Source organism: Peromyscus californicus, unplaced genomic scaffold, assembly GCF_007827085.1.
Source record: "Peromyscus californicus insignis strain IS unplaced genomic scaffold, ASM782708v3 Scaffold_2__1_contigs__length_46816999, whole genome shotgun sequence".
Lineage (NCBI taxonomy): Eukaryota > Metazoa > Chordata > Mammalia > Rodentia > Cricetidae > Peromyscus > Peromyscus californicus.
This window is the reverse complement of record NW_026294540.1, coordinates 32931867-32951388: the sequence shown is the minus strand read 5'-3', so window position 1 is coordinate 32951388 and position 19522 is coordinate 32931867. Positions and strand designations below refer to the sequence as shown.

The following is a 19522-nucleotide window of genomic DNA, read 5'->3' as shown; positions in this document are numbered from 1 at the left end:
CCTGGGGTGGTCCCCAGCAGCTCCCTGGCTAAACAGCAACCCCAGTCTATATATGTCTCTTCCCACAGAGACTCCACACTTGGACCCAGGTGACGGTGGAGATGTGGTCTGGCCAAGAGGCCGGGGAGCCGTCTGTGTCAGAGGACACCCTGCCCTTCAGTGCTGACTCAGGCATGGGCTGCGAGAGTGACACAGAGCCTGTCACCAGTCCATCAGAGCCAGTAACCCCTGATGCGTGGAGTCATGCCTTCCCTGATGGGCCTGAACCGGGGTCTGAGGATGGGCTGAGCTCTCTGGTGGCCTCAGAAGTGTTGCTGAAACTCGGGGGCCCCGTGGAGGCCATCGAGGAGTATGGACAGTGGCTGGATGCATGTATCCAGGCCCTGGAGAGGGAAGTGGCGGAAGAGGAGCTGGTCCAGGTTGATGCAGCTGTGGATGCCCTGGGCCGGTGGGAGATGTTCACAGGGCAGCTCCCAGTCACCAGGCAGCACCTGCCCTGTGGCAAGGATAATGTGGGGCTGCGTAGGGTCCTGGAGGAAAAGTTCTTTTCCCTGAGGCAGCGGCTGAGCTCTCGAAGACTTGCCAAGGCCAGTTCTTCCCACTGCCACTGGGGGACAGAGAATTAATGCAGAGAGATGGACTATCCAATACAGTGAAGTCAGCTCCTGGCATTTTTTTCCCTAAAGATACCAACAGACCATGCCTGCCCAGTGACTGAGGGTACTCTGGTATCTTCAGGGTTAAAAGAAATGTCCCCAGAAGCTGAAGAAATGCTCCTTGGGTGCTTGACCACAGGGTCCCCATGTTATGTGGTCTGAAGCCATGGCTGAGAGGCAGGAGTTAGCCAAATGCTTCTTCTTCCCTACAGAAGGGGGCTCTGGTCTTCTATACTCACAGCTGGAGCTCTGGACCACCCGATGGCATGGGTTATGTGGCTATGTGTATGTTTCTCTGTGTGTGTCTGTGCATATGAGTGCAGCTGCCCACAGAGGCCAGAAGAGGGCGTCGGAATCCCTGGATGCCATTACAGGAAGTTGTGAGGCACCCTTTGTGGGAGCTTGCAATTGAACTCAGGTCCTCTGCAAGTGCAGTACTCACCTTTAATGTCTGAGCCATCCGTCCAGCACTGTTTCTTTTCAACCTTGTATCACTCACACGGGGTTCTTTTCTGTGGCTGGAGTGATTTTCTGCTCATCAGGGCTGGCACAGGTCTTTGTGAAGCTCCTAGAGAAATTTGTGCCCTGTGAGGTTGGCCAGTTCTTCAGAAAGAAGTGGGGTGATGGGGTGACTGGTGTGCAGGTTCATGGGGTTGGGCATAGAAGCCAACCCTGAGGCTGCTGCTGGTACTGTCACTACCAGTTAGGCCAGTGTGGTGGTGGGGGCTCGGCTCTTCTGTCTTTGATGGTATTTTTCCTGTCTATAAACTCCTGACAGCAGAAGGGTATTAAAATTATTCATCCACAGCTGTGTTTTTCCCCTTTGTTTCTGTGCCATGTATTGTTGAAGCTCTTTTACACACACACACACACACACACACACACACACACACACACACACACACACTGATTGTTTTCCTAAAGTGACCCTCATTGTTCTCTAATGTCCCAGCTGGCTAGCAATGCCAGTCTCACTATCCTGCGAGGGGAGGAGGGTGGGGGTCTTGGCAAGTAGAGGGGAGCGTGTGTATCTGGTGAGTGGCTGTGCCAGTCTCCTTTTCATGACTGTGACAAAAGGCCCAAGGCAATCAACATAAAAGAGAGGTTTGTTCGGGCTCCCGGCTTCTGAGGACTCCTCTGTGGTGGGCTGGCCCCACCGCTTTTAGGCTGTGGTGAGGGAGAACATCACTGTGGGTGGAGAGCGTGTGGAGAGCTGCTCATCTTACCAGGAAGCAAAGCAGAAGGGCCAGTGAACTACCTACCCTTTAAGGGAATATCCCCACTGATTGCTTCCTGCCAGGCTCTGCAGGTTCCTCCTGGTTCCTGTCACCACCCCCACCCCCTCATGGTTTTGTCGTTTTGCTTTTTGTCTTTTCCCTTTTGAGATAAGGTCTCAGTAGCCCAAGTCGGTTTCTAACTCACTGTGTAGCCAAGGATGACCGTGGGTTTCTGGCCCTCCTGCCTCCTTAGCTTCACGCTGCTGGGTCTCGCACATCCTGTGTCGTCAGGGCACCCACTGCATGCTTCCTTATGCTTTCTGGTTTTATTGGGTGAGCAGCAGAGCCTGGACAATGGCTTTGGATACCTCTTCAGCTGCTCTGATGTCCCCTCTTCTGCCTGGAGCCTAGGCTCCCATCAGGGAGGAAGGCAGGCCTGCATTTTGTTCCTGTTCATGACAGGAACTGTTGGGGATGGGAGATGGAGTTTCACCTCATGGCCAGGGCATGAGTAGGGAGGGGCTGTTGTCCTGAGAATACTGTCCCCTAGGACACAGACCTTTGTGGATGAGAAGACCCTCCATCATGCAGGTGGGTTAGCTGGGGAGCTGGGTAAAGCTAAAGTCCAAACTTGGATCCCGCTGAGGTCTAAGGGGATGCCAGAACATTCCATACAGGAGGTCTCTGAACAGTGCCAAGGTGAGTTACTCTGTGGATCCAGCCGGCAGATAGCCAGGCTTTGGAGGGACAGGAAAGGTCTTGAAAAGGAACGTGTGTGTGTGTGTGTGTGTGTGTGTGTGTGTGTACACACGTGTGCGCATGTGCAGGCCTGAAGTCAACATTTTTTTGAGACTAGGTCCCTCTACATAGTCCTGACTCTCCCAGAACTCACTCTGTAGACCAGTTTGGTTTTTTTTCCACCCTCTTTTATTATGTATACAGTGTTCTGCCTGCATGTACACCTGCAGGCCAGAAGAGGGCACCAGATCTCATTATAGAAGGTTGTGAGCCACCATGTGGTTGCTGGGAATTGAACTCGGGTCCTCTGGAAGAGCAGCCAGTGCTCTTAACTACTGAGTCTTCTCTCTATCCCCCAGTCTGATTTCTAACTCACAGAAATCCACCTGCCTCTGTCTCCCCAGTGCTGAAATTAAAGGTGTGCGCCACAGGCCTGGTCCATCTTGCTATTTTAAAAAAATAGTATTTTTATTTTTTGAGACAGTCTCTCACTAGCCTGGAACTTGCCATGCTAAGCTAGACTGGCTGGCCAGTGAGCCCTTATACAGCTGCCTGTCTCCACCTCTCCAGAGCTGGGATTATGTGCCAGCATGCCCAGTTTTATTTTATTTTATTTTATTTTTTTTTTGGTTTTTCGAGACAGGGTTTCTCTGTGTAGCTTTGCGCCTCTCCTGGAACTCATTTGGTAGCCCAGGCTGGCCTCGAACTCACAGAGATCCGCCTGGCTCTGCCTCCCGAGTGCTGGGATTAAAGGCGTGCGCCACCACCGCCCGGCTCCAGTTTTATTTGGTTTCTGGGGATCAAACTTGCGTCCTGAGTACCTTTACCGGCTGAGATGATATTGCTCTATCCCCTCGGGCTGGAACTCACTGTCTTGCTGGGCCTCCCACATGTAGAGATTTCGGGTGTCCATCACCAGGCCTTGCCATGCCTCTTAGCCTCTAAGTGCAGGGAATGTATTGTGTCACTCACTCACTTCTCTTACTAAAACCTTAGTGTGTGTGAATGGGCAGAGGAAGGTACACTTGTGTCGTGGCATGCATGTAGAGGTCAGAAGAAAACTTCTGGAAGTCAGTTCACCCCATGGGTTCTGGGGATTGAACTCAGGGCATCAGGCTTGTGTGGCAAGTACTTTTCAGTTCAGCCATCTTGCCACCCAGCCTCAAATCTGAGAGTGAGTGTGCACAGCATGCCACTCTGTTTTATGGCTACAGAAGCTGAGGTGGTAACCTCGTGAGGCTCAGCAACATGGAGCTGAGTGAAATTTAGGCTGTTTTCCTGCCTGAGCCCTCTGCTTTCGGTAACCGTGTTCTTTGAACTCTGTGGGGAAATCAGGCAGAATGAGGAGATGCACAGATGGCTGGACACCTGCACCTGGTCTCTCAGGCAGACCCCACTCAGCTCTGTTACAGCTTCTAGAAGCTTCTACACACTTGCCTCTCTCCAGGGTGGGAAGCTGGAGGTACACTACCTAGAACAAAAATCAGGCCAGTGAGATGGCCCAGTGGGTAAAGGTGCTTCCCATGTGAGCCCATCGACCTGCCCTGGATCCTCCATGTAAATGTGGAAGGAGAGAACTGATTCCATAAAGTTGCCCTCTGACACCCACACCCATGCCATACTTGTACACACATGCAGTAGTAAAATAATACTAATAAAACAAAGACCCCTGGGGACTCAATCCCTCTGTAGCCTGAAGCAGGGGCCCGTAACCTGGCAGCTATCACAAGGAACACGGCATGCTGGGTGGGGCTGAACCCACAGTGACCCCCAGATGTTTCTTGGAAATTGCCTTTTAAAACAAGCCTCTTGACTTAAAGCTTGTTTTCATTTGCCTCGTACCCAAGAAGCCGAGCTCAAAAATAAACCTGAGTTATTTTGGGCTCCAGCCGGCAAGGCGAGGTGATGCTGGGGGACGCTGAGCCAGGGCAGGAAGGGCTGCCAGCTGCTGTCCACTGGTCTTTTGCATTTCTCGCATGCAGATTTCAAAAGCTGGGTTCTTGGGCTGGGGATGTAGCTCAGTTTGCAGAGTGCGTGCCCAGCATTCAGGAGGCCCTGGGTTCCATTTGCAGTGCTGGGTTATATAAACCAGGCCTGGTGGTACCCAGCTATAATCCCAGCACTCAGGAGATGGAGACGAAGGGACTAACGGAAGTTCAAGACCAAAAAAAAAAAAAAAGAGAAAGCCAGTTACTGAGACCCTCAGTCCCAGGGAACAGCTCTGCCAAGATCTCGAAGGGCTGGGATCACGTTCATCTGGGTAGGTCACACCATAATGGTGCCAAGGTGACAGCTGGAACAACCTCCTTTATTCTGCCCACCAGTGCCAGGGTTGGAAAAGGAATCCCCTAACTCCCGTGCTTCCTGGCATTGCTCAGGGTGCTGCCTGGCAGAGGCTGAAGCCAGTGTTTTTTCCCAACAAACCACCTGGTGTGGCAAATGTCTCCACTACTAGTAGCTCACACAGCGCTTTGGCTGGTTCTTGGTGTTTCTGTGAAGTGAGCAGCAACTCCTTTGTTATTTAGTGTGTGAGGTGCATATGTCCATATGCACGAGCAGAGGATGTCCAGTGCCCTGCTTTACCACTCTCCCCCGAGGCTGGGTCTCTCACTAGGAGCTGCATTGATGGCCAGCAAGCACTTGTCCCTGTCCTCCACAGTGCTAGGGGTGAAGAAGCATACAACCACAACTGACATTTAATGTGGGGCTCTGGATTTGAACTCCGGTCCTCAGGCGTGTGTAGTAAGTGCTCTTATCTGTTGAGCCATCTCCCTGGCCCCTTTGGAGTGGGTCTCCTGCACCCTAGGCTTTGAATGTGTAAGCAGTAGTAGATGGCCTTGAACTCCTGCTCCTTCTGCCTCTGCCTCCCAAGGTGTATGACTGCGGTACCTGGATAAGGGTGCATTTTAATGTATATACCACATCAAAGCACGTTCATTTAAAAAGGACATTTATGATAGCTCTCTCACCTGCCAGGCTCAGGTACACGAAATTAAAATCTGCACTAGTGAATCTTCAAGTGAAGAAGGCTGTGCTTTGGGGATGGGAAAATGAGAAAGCGAGCGCTGGCTTTGAGCGGTAAGCAAAGAAAAACCAAGGACTCCTTTTAACCAACATCTAGAGGTGTGATGCTCAAATCTTCAAGCGAGATCCACCCTAGCAATGTCAACACCTGTGTGAAGTAGAGGGCAGCTGGCCCTGGGCTACTGCCCCAGCGAAACCCTAACAAACCAAACTACTTCAGACCCAAGCTGGCCAGTCGTGACCCATCAGCTTGGCTCACTAGTATTGTTTTTGTGTGTGTATGTGGAGGTCATCCTAGGGGCTGTTGCCCAGGAGCTGTCCACCATGTTTACTGAGACAAGGTGTCTTATTGGGGTCTGAGGCTCTCTGGGTCCCTGGCCCTGCTTCCCCAGGGCCTCACACTTGTATGGAAAGCAGTTGTCTCCCTGGGTCACTCCCAAGGCCTCTTTTTGCTTATTATTTTTATCTTATCAAAGAAGTAGGGAAATCACAAGACTAGAAATCCTAGTGATCTCTAAATTATAGAGAGTCAAGAACTGAAATAATTTCTGTACAGGAGTCAAGAACACTTCTCAGAATACCCCTGCCCCCACCCCATCCATTCTTTAACATCTATAGTCTACTAGGCAGGAAGCAGGCTGATTTTTAGGAAGTTTATTGTTACATTTGTTTTCTTTGCAGTAATAGAGGAGGCACAAATACCTTCTGCTTCTCCAACACTGCAATAAAAAGGACAATAGTCAAGGTAACAGTGAAATTAAAATTAAAAAAACAAAAAATAGAAAGGCCTAGGGTCTGGGAGACAAACCTGACTACAGTCTATGTGTAGAGACTTGTAAATAAATGACTTCAGCCTCGCCCTGCAAACACCATCTCCTTTTCCGATTGCACCACTTCACGGGTCACAGAGTGGGGCATCCTAACAGAGGATATGGCCAGGCTCGGCTCACCAGGGAGGTGGGCCAGAGGCTGAGCTGGTCCAAGCCGCTGGGCCTCTGGCCATCCACCTGCTCAGCTAGTTGCAAGTTCACATCTTGCTACTCACATGCTTCCAGCTTTGAAAGGGACTGGTACATATGTCGGGCTGTCAGAGGGACAGCACTCTTCCTTGACAACCCCACCACTCACCTCAGTCACAATGGCCTCCAACAGTGGCTGGGGAACAGCTTGTGTCTGCTTGGGGTCTGGGCACTGACTGAGATACATGAGGCACCTGACAAGGATGCTTACTGTGTGCGGACCTAAGACCCCTGAGGAGCCCGGCATGGTTGCTGGCCACATCCCCTCAGCCCATGAAGACTTGGTGAAGCAGGCAGAATGGCTGTTTTCTTCCCAAAGGAAAGAGCCAGAAGCTCAGCAAACGCTGATATAAACTCTTGAGCACAGAGAGTGAGAGCAAGTGACAGAGAGGCTGACTGCTATTTCCTAATCACAGCACTGCAATAGTGGGGTTTCAGAAGCAGCCCCCCCTTCTCCTGGCTTAGCATCTGCTCCAAGAATCCTATTTGTCAGGTTGCTGAAATAAGCCAAGATGGGATGCTGTGTCAGGAGCAGTGTGCCTGCAGACAGGGCCCTTGGATGTGTTAGTGAGCCACAGAACACTCTGGGGCCAGAGATCTTTTGTTTCAAATGCTAGGAAGTTATAAGCCCCACCCCCAACCCCTAGAGAATAATTAATGTACAGAGGGCCAGGTCTGGAACGCAATATATTGTAAAATAGTGTGACACTTGCCAGGAAGCTGGACAGGCCAGGCTGAGATGTTGTGCTGATGTCCCCAGAGTTCGGAGGGTGCCTATTGGCTTTGTGTGCACTGTGAAGGAAGGCAGCCTGCCAGCAACTCTGAGAGCAGAGCGCACTGTGAAGGCAATGGTGAGGGTGGCGTGCAGAGCCCAGGGCTTCTTCTGCAGGGCCAGTGGCTGGGGCCCACCAAGCAGCCAAGGCATGGAGATGCTCTGGAGTTGCAGAGCATCTCTCTGGCCTGCTTTCAGAGCCCAGGACAGAGGATGCTACATGCCACCAACTGTCAAGTAAGGCATAGGAGCCACCTACAAGGCCACTTGGTTCTGTGTCTTTGCCACTGGCTGTGGGGGGGTGGGGGAAGAAGTAGAGAGCACCAGTATGTACACACAGGCTAGCCACAGCCGCTCCAGAGGCCCCTCTCCACGTTGTGCCCTGCTGGGCATGCAGGCAGGGGAGTGGCTGCTGGGGCACTAAGGCAGTGTCCTAACTCCCACTTTGTTCTCTACAGCAGGGAGTGGGGACACCTGGCTCCTTGGCTCATCCTGATATGCCTGGAGTGGGGACTCTGAGGGTGTTGGCACAATTTTAAAGGCAGTGTGTTCACTTTGCAGGGGTGGCACTGTGGCCTGAGCTTGGACACTCTGAGCTTAGCAGCATCACATGCCCCTCTATAGCCTAACGTGAGGCTAAGCTTCCGAGTTAGTGTGTCTCAGTGAGGACCTGCAAGTCAGAGGGAAGAGCCAGCTGCAAGGCCAGCTGGGTTTGTGTTTCTGTCATGAACGAGAGGACACGTGTGCCTGAACCTTGGGTAAGTTGTGTCAGCAAGGAACAGTTTCTGTAAGGAGGGAAAAAGCTGTGTTACCAGGTTTTACAGATCAACACCAGAGCGATGGCGTGGTTTCAGTAGTTTCACAGTCCCCGGACTCAGTAGCTATCACTGACACTCCTACGTCCTCTTGCCTGGAGCTCGCTGGTGTGGCTGGCAGCCCAGCATTCTTGAGCCAGGTATTAGATGGTGTGGATTTGATGCCCACTGCAGGTCCATGCAGGCGACGACACACCAGACATGTGACCACGGGCCGTACGAGAGGACGGCAGAGGGGCTGTCTCTCTCTCACTGCAGCATGATATCTTTCAGGTTCTCCTGCAGGATCGTGTCCTTCACAGCATGAAACACGAAGCGGATGTTCTCGGTGTCTATGGCGGTGGTGAAGTGGTGGAACAGGGGCTTGCTGCGGTTCCGACGCTTCCTGTCAAAGCACTGTACCAGGTAGCGCTGGACATCCTCCAGGCGGTGCGGGTCCCCCTTGAAATCCGGGAAGTGTTTCTTAATGCTCACGGACTTCACCTTCTCCACCAGGAGGTCCATCTTGTTGAGGAAGAGGATGATGGAAACGTTGAAGAAGAGCTTGTTGTTGACGATGGTCTCGAAGATGTTCATGGACTCCACCAGCCGGTTGGTGCGCCTGTCCTCCATGAGGACCTGGTCGTACTCGCTCGAGGACACCATGAACAGGATTGATGTGATCCCGTCAAAGCACTGGAACCACTTCTGGCGCTGTGACCTCTGGCCGCCCACATCCACCATCTTAAATGGGATTTTCTTTATAACGAAGTCATGTTCCACGATTCCCTTGGTGGCCTTTCTGGCCAGCAGGATGTCTTGCTTACTGGGGAAGTAGTTCTGGAAAATGTGAGGAAGGGAGACGTTTGAGAAGGAAGGAAAACAGGAAGGGATGAGCATAAAAAAGCTGGCAGAAAGACAGGCTGCAGCAGAAAGATACAGGGACTTTTGCAAGAACATTTAACCAAACGCCAAAAGCAAGTCTCACTGACAGAACTATAAATCCACCTCACAACAAAACAACAGGATTAAACACCTCGTTTAGCTGTGAATACATGCTCTCTGGCTTGAGACAGAATGGCCAGAATCTTCAGTTAAGCCATGTGTAAAATCTCGTCTGTTTTCTCCACAAGAAGAAATTAAACATCTTTTTCATTTGTTTCTATGCCACAGACATTGCTGAGTTTTCTAGCTTCCAGAACACATACATTCTAAAATCTTCCCATCAACTAATTTGATTTAGGTTGTGTAATGAGATCTAAATGAAACCTATGAGACATTTAATATGTTTGACTCAGAAAACTTTCTTTTATTTGGTGCTGAAGCTAAAACACAGAGCTTTCTGCATGCTCCACCACTGAGTTTCTGCACTCCACCACTCCACCCAGCCTCTCACTGGGGGATTCTAGGCAGGTGTTACCACTGAGCCACACCTCCAACTCCTCACTGGGGGATTCTAGGCAGGTGCTCTACCACTGAGCCACACCCCAACCCCTCACTGGGGGATTCTAGGCAGGTACTCTACCACTGAGCCACAGCCTAAGGTCCTAACTATGGCAACTTTCAAACCTCTTTGACTGCATTGTGAAGGCCTCAGGGACTAGAACATTTGTCCGCTAATGTCACAGTCTCACCAAAAAGCCAAGAGGCTATGACCAACACTGGCTGGAGATAACTTACTAGGTCACAGAGGACAGAAGATATCTGTCCACTACACTATGAGAATAGAACAGTGAGATCCAGACTAAGACACTCAATGGATGAATAATATGGGTATTTCAGTTAATAAATCAAAAGGGGAAAACAGCCCAGCAGGGAGGAGAAAATCTACAGACAACAGACATTTCAGTGACACTAGCCATGTGGGATGAGTGGGGCTCATTAGGAGGTCAGTTTAGTTCAAAATGTTACAAAAGTAACAGTATCACCAGAAACATTCACCAGGTAATAGGGGAGTCTCCAAACTGCCTGGATGCTGGCTGGTGGGCACTGGGAGCCGCCTCTGCTGGTCCTTCAGGAGCACAATGGTAGTGTGACTGTGCTCTTCAGTTTTGTTAGTCATGTACACTGATCTTATTTCTATGTTTTACTGAGACAGTCTCCCAGGCTGGCCTCTAACTCCTTATCCTCTGGCCTGCTGAGTTCTGGGATGTCATTCCACCACATCTAGAACCGAGACACTATGCGGAGGCAGTGACAATGGAGGTGCTCCCGGGCAGGCAGACTGGTCACCAGGGCTGGCCATGAATGATCACCACTTTATCTGGAGTTTCACCATACTGCTGGCCTTGGCATATGCTAGAACTTCCCTCCCAGAATAGGTGACAGAAAAGTCTCCTTCGGCCCTAGCCAGGGCTCCTGTGTTTCTCACAGGGAGTGGGGTGAAGGCATTCTCACAGGGCCATTTCTTCCCTAAGACCAGGTGTGTAGAGCTGAATGGGGACAACAGACGGAACAGTTTACAGTAACTGGAGGTGAGGAGCTGTGCCATGGTGTCGCTGGAGTCTGCTGTCTGTTTTGGTCTCCACATCAGGTTTTCTAACTCTGGATGGTAGGCTGGGGTGGCAAGGAGAGGGAGGGGGGTTACTCACCAGCTGGCCAATCCGGTCTAAGTTATCCAGGAAGTACTTCACTGATTCACCCTGTCATGAAGAGAAACAGTCACAGCTCAGTTTTGATGGAGGAAGCCAGAGTAACAGATGAAAGGGTGGAGTGGGAGTGGGGGTGGGGGTAGGGGCTGTTCCACTGTGCAAACAGGAAAGCAAAGTCTAGGAAGGCAGAGAGTATCTGCGTGTGCTTGGTTTTTTGTTGACTTGACACAAGCTAGAGTCATCTAGGAAGAGGGACCAGCGACAGAGGAATATCTCCATCAAATTGGCCTGTGGTAAATCTGAGGAGCATTTTCTTGATTCACAACTGATGTGATGTGGGAGCGCTGTGGATGGTGCTATCCCTGGGCAGGCAGTTCCTGGGTTGTATAAAAACGGTAGGCGAGCAAACTAGGAGAAGTGGGTCAGTAAGCAGTGGTCATCCCTGGCCTCTGCATCAGCTCCTGTCTCCAGGTTCCTGCCTGACTTCCCTCAGTGATGGACTGCGAGGTGAAGTGTAAGCCAAACAAACCCTTTCCTCCCCCAGGTTGCTTTGGGTCACAGCTACGAAAAGCAACATAGGACAGTACAGGTAGTTAAAAAAATAATACAGGTGTGGTGCTACACATGTAGGACCCCAACTCTTAGGAAGCTGAGATAGGATACCACAGTTCAGGGCCAACCAATCCAGGTAGAACAATACCCTATTTCAGAGAAACAAAACAACAACCAAGCAAAAATAATCCCCAAACCCTACAACTTATTAAAAAAAAAAGCTGCGTCAGGGGCTGGAGATGTGGCTCAGTTGCTAGAATATTTGTCTAGCATGCAGCACGGAGTCCTGAGTTCCACTAACACCATACAAACTGGGTGTGGTGGGCACACCTATAATCCTGGCATTTGGGAAGTGGAGGCAGGAGGATCAGGAGTTCCAGTCCACCCTCAGCTACAGAGCCAGTTTGAGGCCAGCCTCTGATATGAGAGGCCCTGTCTCAAAACAAACAAGTAAAGGAAACATCTATTATTCCTGCAGCTCCAGCCCTAGATTCAAATTCTTCTTCTTGGTGCTTCCCTGCAGCCTTCTGGTATAGATGGTGGATACTGGCATCTCCAGGTCACACCAGCAGCAAGGGCTAGGGTTAGAAGTAAAACCCTGGCTGGTGTGTGGTTTTGCCTCTGACACACATGGCCCAAGGGGCTTTGGGTGCTGTCTGTAAAAACACTTAAGTCCTGAGGAGAGGGGACAAGAACCGGCAATCCAGTTTCTAGAAGCACTCTGTGATTCATGACACAGAACAAGGAGAATCTTTAGTGATTAGTCTTTCTTCTGGACACAAACTGGGCCATCGAACAACTGATGTCCCTCCTTGTGTGCATCATGCACGGCCCTGCCCTCTAAATGCAATGGCACTCACAGGGCCCTAGAGGAGCCGAGAGGTTGTTATGTGGTGACTAACGGGAATGTCATGGGTACGTGTGTGTGTGTGTGTGTGTGTGTGTGTGTGTGTGTGTGTGTGTGTGTGTGTGTGTGGTTTACAGTGTGTACAGTGTGCAAAGCTTCCTTTAGAAATCAACGGCTGGGCTAGTGAGATGGCTCAGTGGTAAGAACACTTGCTGTCATGGCTGATGACCTCAGTTTGATCCCTGGAACCTATGATGGAAGAAATCGAAAACTGACTCCATAAAGTTTTCCTCTGACCTCTACATGTGTGCCACAGCATGCATGTGCCTGTGCATGTGTACACACACAAAATAAATGTAATAACAATAATTAAAAAAAAAAAAAAACAAGGAAGCAAGCAAGCTGAAGATGGGAAAACAGTTCCTCCACGAACCCCAAAGAGCGTAGCTCTCTAAGAACCTTAGTCTGAAAGATGACAGTGGGCCTGGTTCACCTGCTGCATTCTCACATGAGTGTACAAAGGCAAGGCCATACACACATGTGCAACAAGACAGCACCGAGACAAAAATTACCCTTTTACTTTATATGCTTGAAAGAGTGCCTGTGTGTGTGTGTGTGCATGCACATGCACATGTGTGGAGGCCAAAAGACAATCTTGGGTGTCATTCTCAGGAGGACTGTCCACCTCTCTGAAACAGGGTCCCTCAGTGTTCTGGAGATCACCAACCAGGCTAAACTGGCCAGTGAACCCCAGAGTTCCTCCTGTCTGCCTATAGATGCTAGGATTACAAGCATGTGCCACCACTCAAACTCAGGTCCACACGCCTGGAAGGCAAATACTACGCCATCCTAGAAAGGCACACATTCTAGGTCTTTGACAAGGGAAGGCCGAGACAGGCCACCCATTGCAGTTTGTGATTTTCTGACAAAACGTTGAGAACAGGACTCACCAACCTCTAAAAGACAGCTGTTTTTGTTGTTTTGTTTTTAAAACCTTTGAGATGGGGGGGGGGTCTCATGATGTAGCCTAGGTTGGCCTGAACTAATGATCCTCCTGCCTCAGCCTTCTTGGTGCTGAGATGACATATGTGCACACAAAGCCTGGCCCTTGTTTGTCCGTCTCTCTGTCCTTTGTCCCAGATGGCCCAGAGGAAGAGGTGAACAGTCACTTCCTTCCTGCTCTGGAGGGAAGGCCACAGGAATGACTCAAAGAGGATTTTTATTCCAGGGACAGCAGCACTCACGTTCCCCCAACCCAGCCCCCACAATAAGCAGAAAAGACGGCCCAGGTGGCTGGCAACCAAGCTCTGAGGTAGGAAGAGGCCCCTGAGGCCCAGAAACAAGCTCTCACCTTTCCAGGCACCATGAGCTCTTCCCACAGCAGTTCCCACCCTCCATGTAAGGAAGTCTGTCAGGAGACCAAGTGGCTCAACCCCTATGCCGACTATTCCCTCTCCTGGTCCTGTCCACACATCCCCTCCCCCAGTACAAAGACAGGAAGCTGCTGGATCACAGCTATTCCATCCCAGCCGGCTGGACAGGGGAGACAGCTCACAGCCGGGGCATCCCTTCCGTTCTACTGAGGTGGGAGCACAAGCAGAAGGAAAGAGGAGTCTCTATTTGGGGCACGCGTGTGTGTGTGTGTGTGTGTGTGTGTGTGTGTGTGTGTGTGTGTGTGTGTGTGTGTGCGTGCGTGTGTGTGTGTGTGTGTGTGTGTGTGTGTGTGTGTGTGCTTGCACACACGTATGGAGGCCAGAAGACAGTCTTGGGTGTCATCCTGAGGGTCACTCTCCACCTCCTCTGACCAGGTTTCTCAATGGTCTGGAGCAGTCTTTGTGTATGCTTTCAAGGCTGACTACTGTTAGATATGTCCCTGTTGTTAGATTAGGTGGTGGCATCAACGAGGAGGAGGAGTCCCTGTTTAGTGCAGTTAAATGGCTGGGGATTAGTGGGACAGCACAGATGTGACGTGCACAGGGTCCTTGGAGGACACAGTCAAGGGTGATAGGTAACAAGGAAGAGCTGAGAACAGTCTTTATTGACAGCTACCAAGAAAATGGGGGCATCAGGCACATAACTTAGATGAAGGCACAGATCACACCTGGACTGCTTGAGGATCTGAGAGCTCAGTCCTGTCCCCTACCCTCTGGGCACACACACTATACCACTTGTGTACCAGACGTCTGTGGCTTTAAGTTGCCATATAGTGGCTGCTTATTATCCAGCTATAGAAAGCAGTATTTTAGGGATAGGAAACTATGAGCCATAAAAGAAAATGTCACGCTCCCTAGTGTGCCCTCAGCGCCAGCAGTCCCTTGAGCCTCAGTGATCCTGTTTACTGAAGAAAGATACATGTCTTTGCCCCTTCAAAACCCTTTAGAGATTCTTTTTGGTAGATGTTTTTTGAGACAGGGTCTCACCATATAGCTTTGGCTGTTCTGGAATTTTCTATGTAGACCAGGCTGACCTTGAACTCTGAGAGATCTATTTGCTTCTGCCTCCTGAAGGCTAGGATTAAGGGTGTGTGTCATGCTGGGCGGTGGTGGCGCACGCCTTTAATCCCAGCACTTGGGAGGCAGAGCCAGGTGGATCTCTGTGAGTTCGAGGCCAGCCTGGTCTCCAGAGCGAGATCTAGGACAGGCTCCAAAGCTACACAGAGAAACCCTGTCTCGAAAAACCAAACCAAACCACCACCACCAACAACAAAATGGTGTGGGTCACAACACCCAGCTTTCTTCTCAATTTTTTTCAAAAGTTTATTTGTGGGTGTGATCACATGAGTGGTGTGCATGTGCGTCAGAGAACAACTTGCAGGAGTCGCAGCCCAATGTGTGCCTTTCTTTCTTTGTTTTCTTTTTTGGGGGGAGGGGGGGCGGTGGTTCAAGACATGGTTTCTCTGTGTAGCCCTGGTTATCCTGGAACTCACTCTATAGACCAGGCTGGCCTCGAACTCACAGAGATCCACCTGCCTCTGCCTCCCCGGTGTTGGGGCTAAAGGCATGTGCCACCACTGCCCCATCCAATGTGTGTTTTTCAAGGCTGACTTTGTGAAGTACTTCCCTTTTCCTAGCTTCGTGACCCCAACTGCCCACTGTCTAGCACCTGTCTAGACCTGGCCCCTAGCAGTGAGAAAGACCCACCCACCCACTGGCAGAGCTGCTAATAAACAATCAGTAAACTCCACAGCCTGCTGGGAAGCTGTAGCCTGAACATGGGTGAGTCAGCACCTGTTTCTTCAGCTCCTTCTGGAAAGCCCCTGGATTTTCACTCCATTCCCAAACAGAGCAAAGACTTGGAACCCGAAGCACTCGGTAGCTCAAGCTTCCAATAATTCTTGCATTAGAAATGAAAACTGAAGAAGTTCAGCCCACCCCCACTGCTGGCGACTGAACTAGAGCCTCACCTGCTAGGTAAGGATCTACCACTAGACCACAGCCCTCTTTAGAGTTTTCATTTTGAGACAGGTTCTGACTAAACTGTCTAGGCTAATCTTGATCTTGCAATCCTCCTGTCTCAGCTTCCAGAGTAGCTGGGATGACATGCCTGTGCTGTCAGGTTTAGCTCTGAGAACATTTTCAAAGCCAAGAATATACAAATACATATCTAGTGTGGTATCTGAGCAACAGCACCCCGACACTCTTCACAAAAGAGGGGATGAGCAAGCTTGTTAGTGTTGGGAACATAATTTTGAGCCTGAAGAAGTCTCAGGGGCAAGGAACCTGTTAGGAGAGCCACTGCTCCACAGAGGATGGTTCAAACAGCCCAGTGTGAAGTGACCACCATCTACCTCTAAGTTCAGTGGACACCCAGCTCAGCCCTGCCATTAATTAACGTAATACATGGAGGTTATGATCACTACATGTATATAACGCATCTCAAAAATACAATGTTTGTCTAACAAGTCAGGGTAAAGTTTTTCTTTTTAGGGGAGTGTGGTGGTGGCAGAGCCTCACTCTATTGTAGCCTAGGTTGGCCTCAAACTCAGAAACAACCCTGCCACAGCCAGCTCATCTAGTAACATTTATGTTCCTTTTTTTTTTTGGAGTCAGGGTCTCACGTAGCCCAGGGTGGCTTCCAACTCTCAGAGTGCTAGGATTACAGGCATTTGCCACCATGCCCAACCTTACAAGTATTTATACACATCAAGTTAAAACACAGGCAAAACTAAATACAACACTAGTTACAAAAATTAATAGACAAGCCAGACATGGGAAGACTGAGCCAGGGGCATCCCAACCCAGCCTGGAATACACAAGAGAGGCCCAGCTGCAGATACTAACAACAAGCCAAACCAAACCTCCCTAATGCATAGACCTTGCTTCCTAGGAGCCAGACATCAGTTGAGGACCTCTGCTGTTACTAGCTTTCTGCACCTTGAGAGGCAGATGTTACTGTCCTCAAACTACAGACACCAAAGTAAGGAGGAGGTCAGGGAGCGAGCCCAGGTGCAAGCTGTATGTCCCCATACTTTACCAGTTAGTGATATTTAGGTGACAAAACACAAGAAAAAATAAGGAAGAAGTACCTCAAACTCAGGACAAGGACTCTGCTGGCTGCGGGTTGTGGTATTTGTGGAATTTATTCTAAGTTTCCACTCAGTTATGGGTCCGGAACTATTTGGCTACTTTTAAAATGTGTACATGCTTTCAGACTAAATTCTGTAGCTGTCCAGGATGTGACAAGTATTTAAAAGTTTTTAGCTTACTTACTGTTATTATTGTTGTTTGCACACACGCAGGTGCATGAAGGTTAGAAGAGTTGGTTTTCTCTACTGTGATTCAGGGATCACATTCAGATCACGTAGCTTGCATGGCAAGCACTTTCCACCCACTCAGCCAGCTCTCCAGCCCCTACATTCACTTTCTAACGTTGGGTCAGCTTGCCTTCCTGGAACAAACTCAATTTGACCATGACTCACTGTATGTATGTATGTATGTATGTATGTATGTATGTATGTATGTGTGTGTGTGTGTATGTATGTATGTATGTACATGTATGTGCCTGTATACGTGTGTACATATGTGTAGAGGCCAGAGGTCAACTTTGGATGTCGAAACTATTCTACTGTTTTCCATCTTCCTTTTTTCTTTTCTTTCTTCTTTTTTGTTCCACCTTATTATTTGAGACACAGTCTCTCATTGACCCTAGAGCTCACCACTTCGGCTAGGCAGGCTGGTCAGCAAGCTCCCAGGATCTGGCAGTCCAATCCTTGCAATCCTTAATTCGAACTCAGGTCCCCATGCCTGTGCAGCAAGCACATTATCCACTGAGCATCTCCCCAGTCCCTAGTTCTTATTAGGCTTTTTTTTTCCCTTTGGTGTGTGGGGGGTGGTAGTTAGGGAGACAGGGTTTTACTATACAGCCCAGCCTGGCCTGGATCTTGTGATCCTCCTGCCTCAACTTTCTGAGTGCATGTACCACCATGCTTAGTCAAGAGGCAGTTTTTTAATCGAAACAAAATTCCTCAGGTCTACTCTAAGATGGCTTTTTGGCATCTCCACGCCGTTTGTTTCCTCCTGAGCCCAAGTGAGTCCAAATACTCTATGAGCAGACATGTAACATGCAGGACCAGGGCTAGCTCAGGACTAAATTCCAGAGTAAATCGGAGTGACCAATCCCAATCTAGGCAGTAGTGGAGAGCTCCAAATGCCTTTCCAGCAGGCACTGGTACTGCCTTCCCTCTTGTTATGGCAAGTTTGTTATTCCAAAGACAAAGGGGATTAGAGCTTGATGTAAGGTTATCTCTGATGAACCCCATGGAGGTGCCTGTGAAGGTGCATTCACAAACACACCCTCATCCAGGAAAGTCTGCAGCCTTCCATCCTTGTGAGTCTCCCCATGCCCCTCCCCTAAGGTCACCCTCACTTCCTCCCCCAGGCAAGTTTAGTTTCTCCCTCAGGGATGCAGCAGCTGGCCCAGCTCTGCTTGTCACAGACAGGCAGCCTGAACTCCCTCAGAACAGAGTGCTGTCCTGTGGGGACTTCCCATTCCAGTGCATACTGGCCTGGCCCTTATGGGTCCCAGTCCTTCTTGCTGCAGGCTCCATGGCAGCCTGGCTCTGCTACCTCTCCAGGCCTCAGTTTCTCCCGACCCCAGTGCTGAGGCTAGGCTGACAGGGGTGGGCCCTCATGTGGGGGTGGCTGCTGTGAGGATGGGACTTGTGACACTGCAGAAGGGAAGCAGGAAGGCCACCTGATGCTACTGAGGTCTAGGGAAAGAAAAGAGAAAGCTGAGAGAGGCACACCTCCTACAGGCCCATCAGGACCACTGTCCTTTAGTTTAGTTTATTGGGTAGACACAGCCCATCTCACAAAGGCATACCTTTATTATGTGTATGAGTATTTCACCTATATGTATGTGCCTGGTGCCTGTGGAGGCCAGAAGAGGTGCCAGATCCCTTGGCACTGGACTTAAGGATGGTGGTAAGTCAGCATGTAGGTGCTGGGAATTAAACCTGAGTCCTCTGCAAGAGTAGCTTATGTTCAGGCATACTTTTATTTACTTAGGTTTTTTGAGACAGTTTCTCTGTGTAGCCCTGGCTGTCCTGGAACCCACTCTGTACACCAGGCTGGCCTTGAATTCAGAGATCCGATTGCCTCTGCCTCCCAAGTACTGAGATGAAAGGTGTGCACCACCACCTCCTGGCTCAGGCACACCTTTAAACCAGCCTCCAAGTTGAAAGTTTGAACTAAGTTTTACTTGATTTACAACTATTGACTGTTTTTTTTTTTTTTTTAAATTTACAAATAGGGTCACATGTAACCCAGCTGGCCTCAAACTTGCTCTGAGGCCTAAGCTGACCTTGAACTTCTGATGATTCGTGCATGAGGAGGTCCATCAAGGGTCCTGCTCTGTTACTCTCTGCCCTGTTCTTCTGAGACAGGATCTCTTACTCCACTGGAAGCTACACTGGCAGCCGACAAGCCCCAGCGATCTGCCCGCTTGTCCCTCCATAGGGGTGCATAGCCACACCTGGCTTTTTTGTGAGTGCGGAGATCTGAACCCAGTTCTTCATGCTTGCACAGCAAGTGCTTTTTAGCAGCTTCAGGTTGTTTGTTTGTTTGTTTTTATAAGTCTGACAACAAGCAGTTGCCCAAATGGGCTGCTGGAAAAGAAAAACTATCAACACTGATAAAATTAAAAGCCATGGCTACTCAGGACGCTGAGGTAGAAGAACACAGGAACTAACCTGGGCAACATAGCGAGGTCCTGACTCAACACAACCAGCAACAACCCAAACAAACAAATGAAAAGCTGGGGCTGCTAATGAAAGTGGTGGAAACAGGGAGACTGAGGCAGGAGGATCAATAGT

General features: G+C 49.9%; 2 protein-coding genes across 6 annotated transcripts in view; one reads left to right on the top strand and one right to left on the bottom strand.

Moving 5' to 3' along the window:
• Amz1 (archaelysin family metallopeptidase 1) overlaps nucleotides 1-1463 on the top strand; it is a 31864-nt gene extending 30401 nt beyond the window's left edge. For all 4 annotated transcript variants that reach the window (XM_052754197.1, XM_052754194.1, XM_052754196.1 and 1 more), the window contains one exon: nucleotides 69-1463. In XM_052754197.1, coding sequence (XP_052610157.1) covers nucleotides 69-626 — 558 coding nt within the window. In that variant the 3' untranslated portion in view covers nucleotides 627-1463. The remainder of the gene's footprint in view (nucleotides 1-68) is intronic.
• Nucleotides 1464-6274: 4811 nt separating this feature from the next.
• The window catches only part of Gna12 (G protein subunit alpha 12), an 82662-nt gene continuing 69414 nt past the window's right edge, over nucleotides 6275-19522 (bottom strand). For both annotated transcript variants that reach the window (XM_052754198.1, XM_052754199.1), the window contains 2 exons: nucleotides 10812-10862; nucleotides 6275-9060 (listed from right to left, as the gene is read on the bottom strand). In XM_052754198.1, coding sequence (XP_052610158.1) covers nucleotides 8491-9060; nucleotides 10812-10862 — 621 coding nt within the window. In that variant the 3' untranslated portion in view covers nucleotides 6275-8490. The remainder of the gene's footprint in view (nucleotides 9061-10811; nucleotides 10863-19522) is intronic.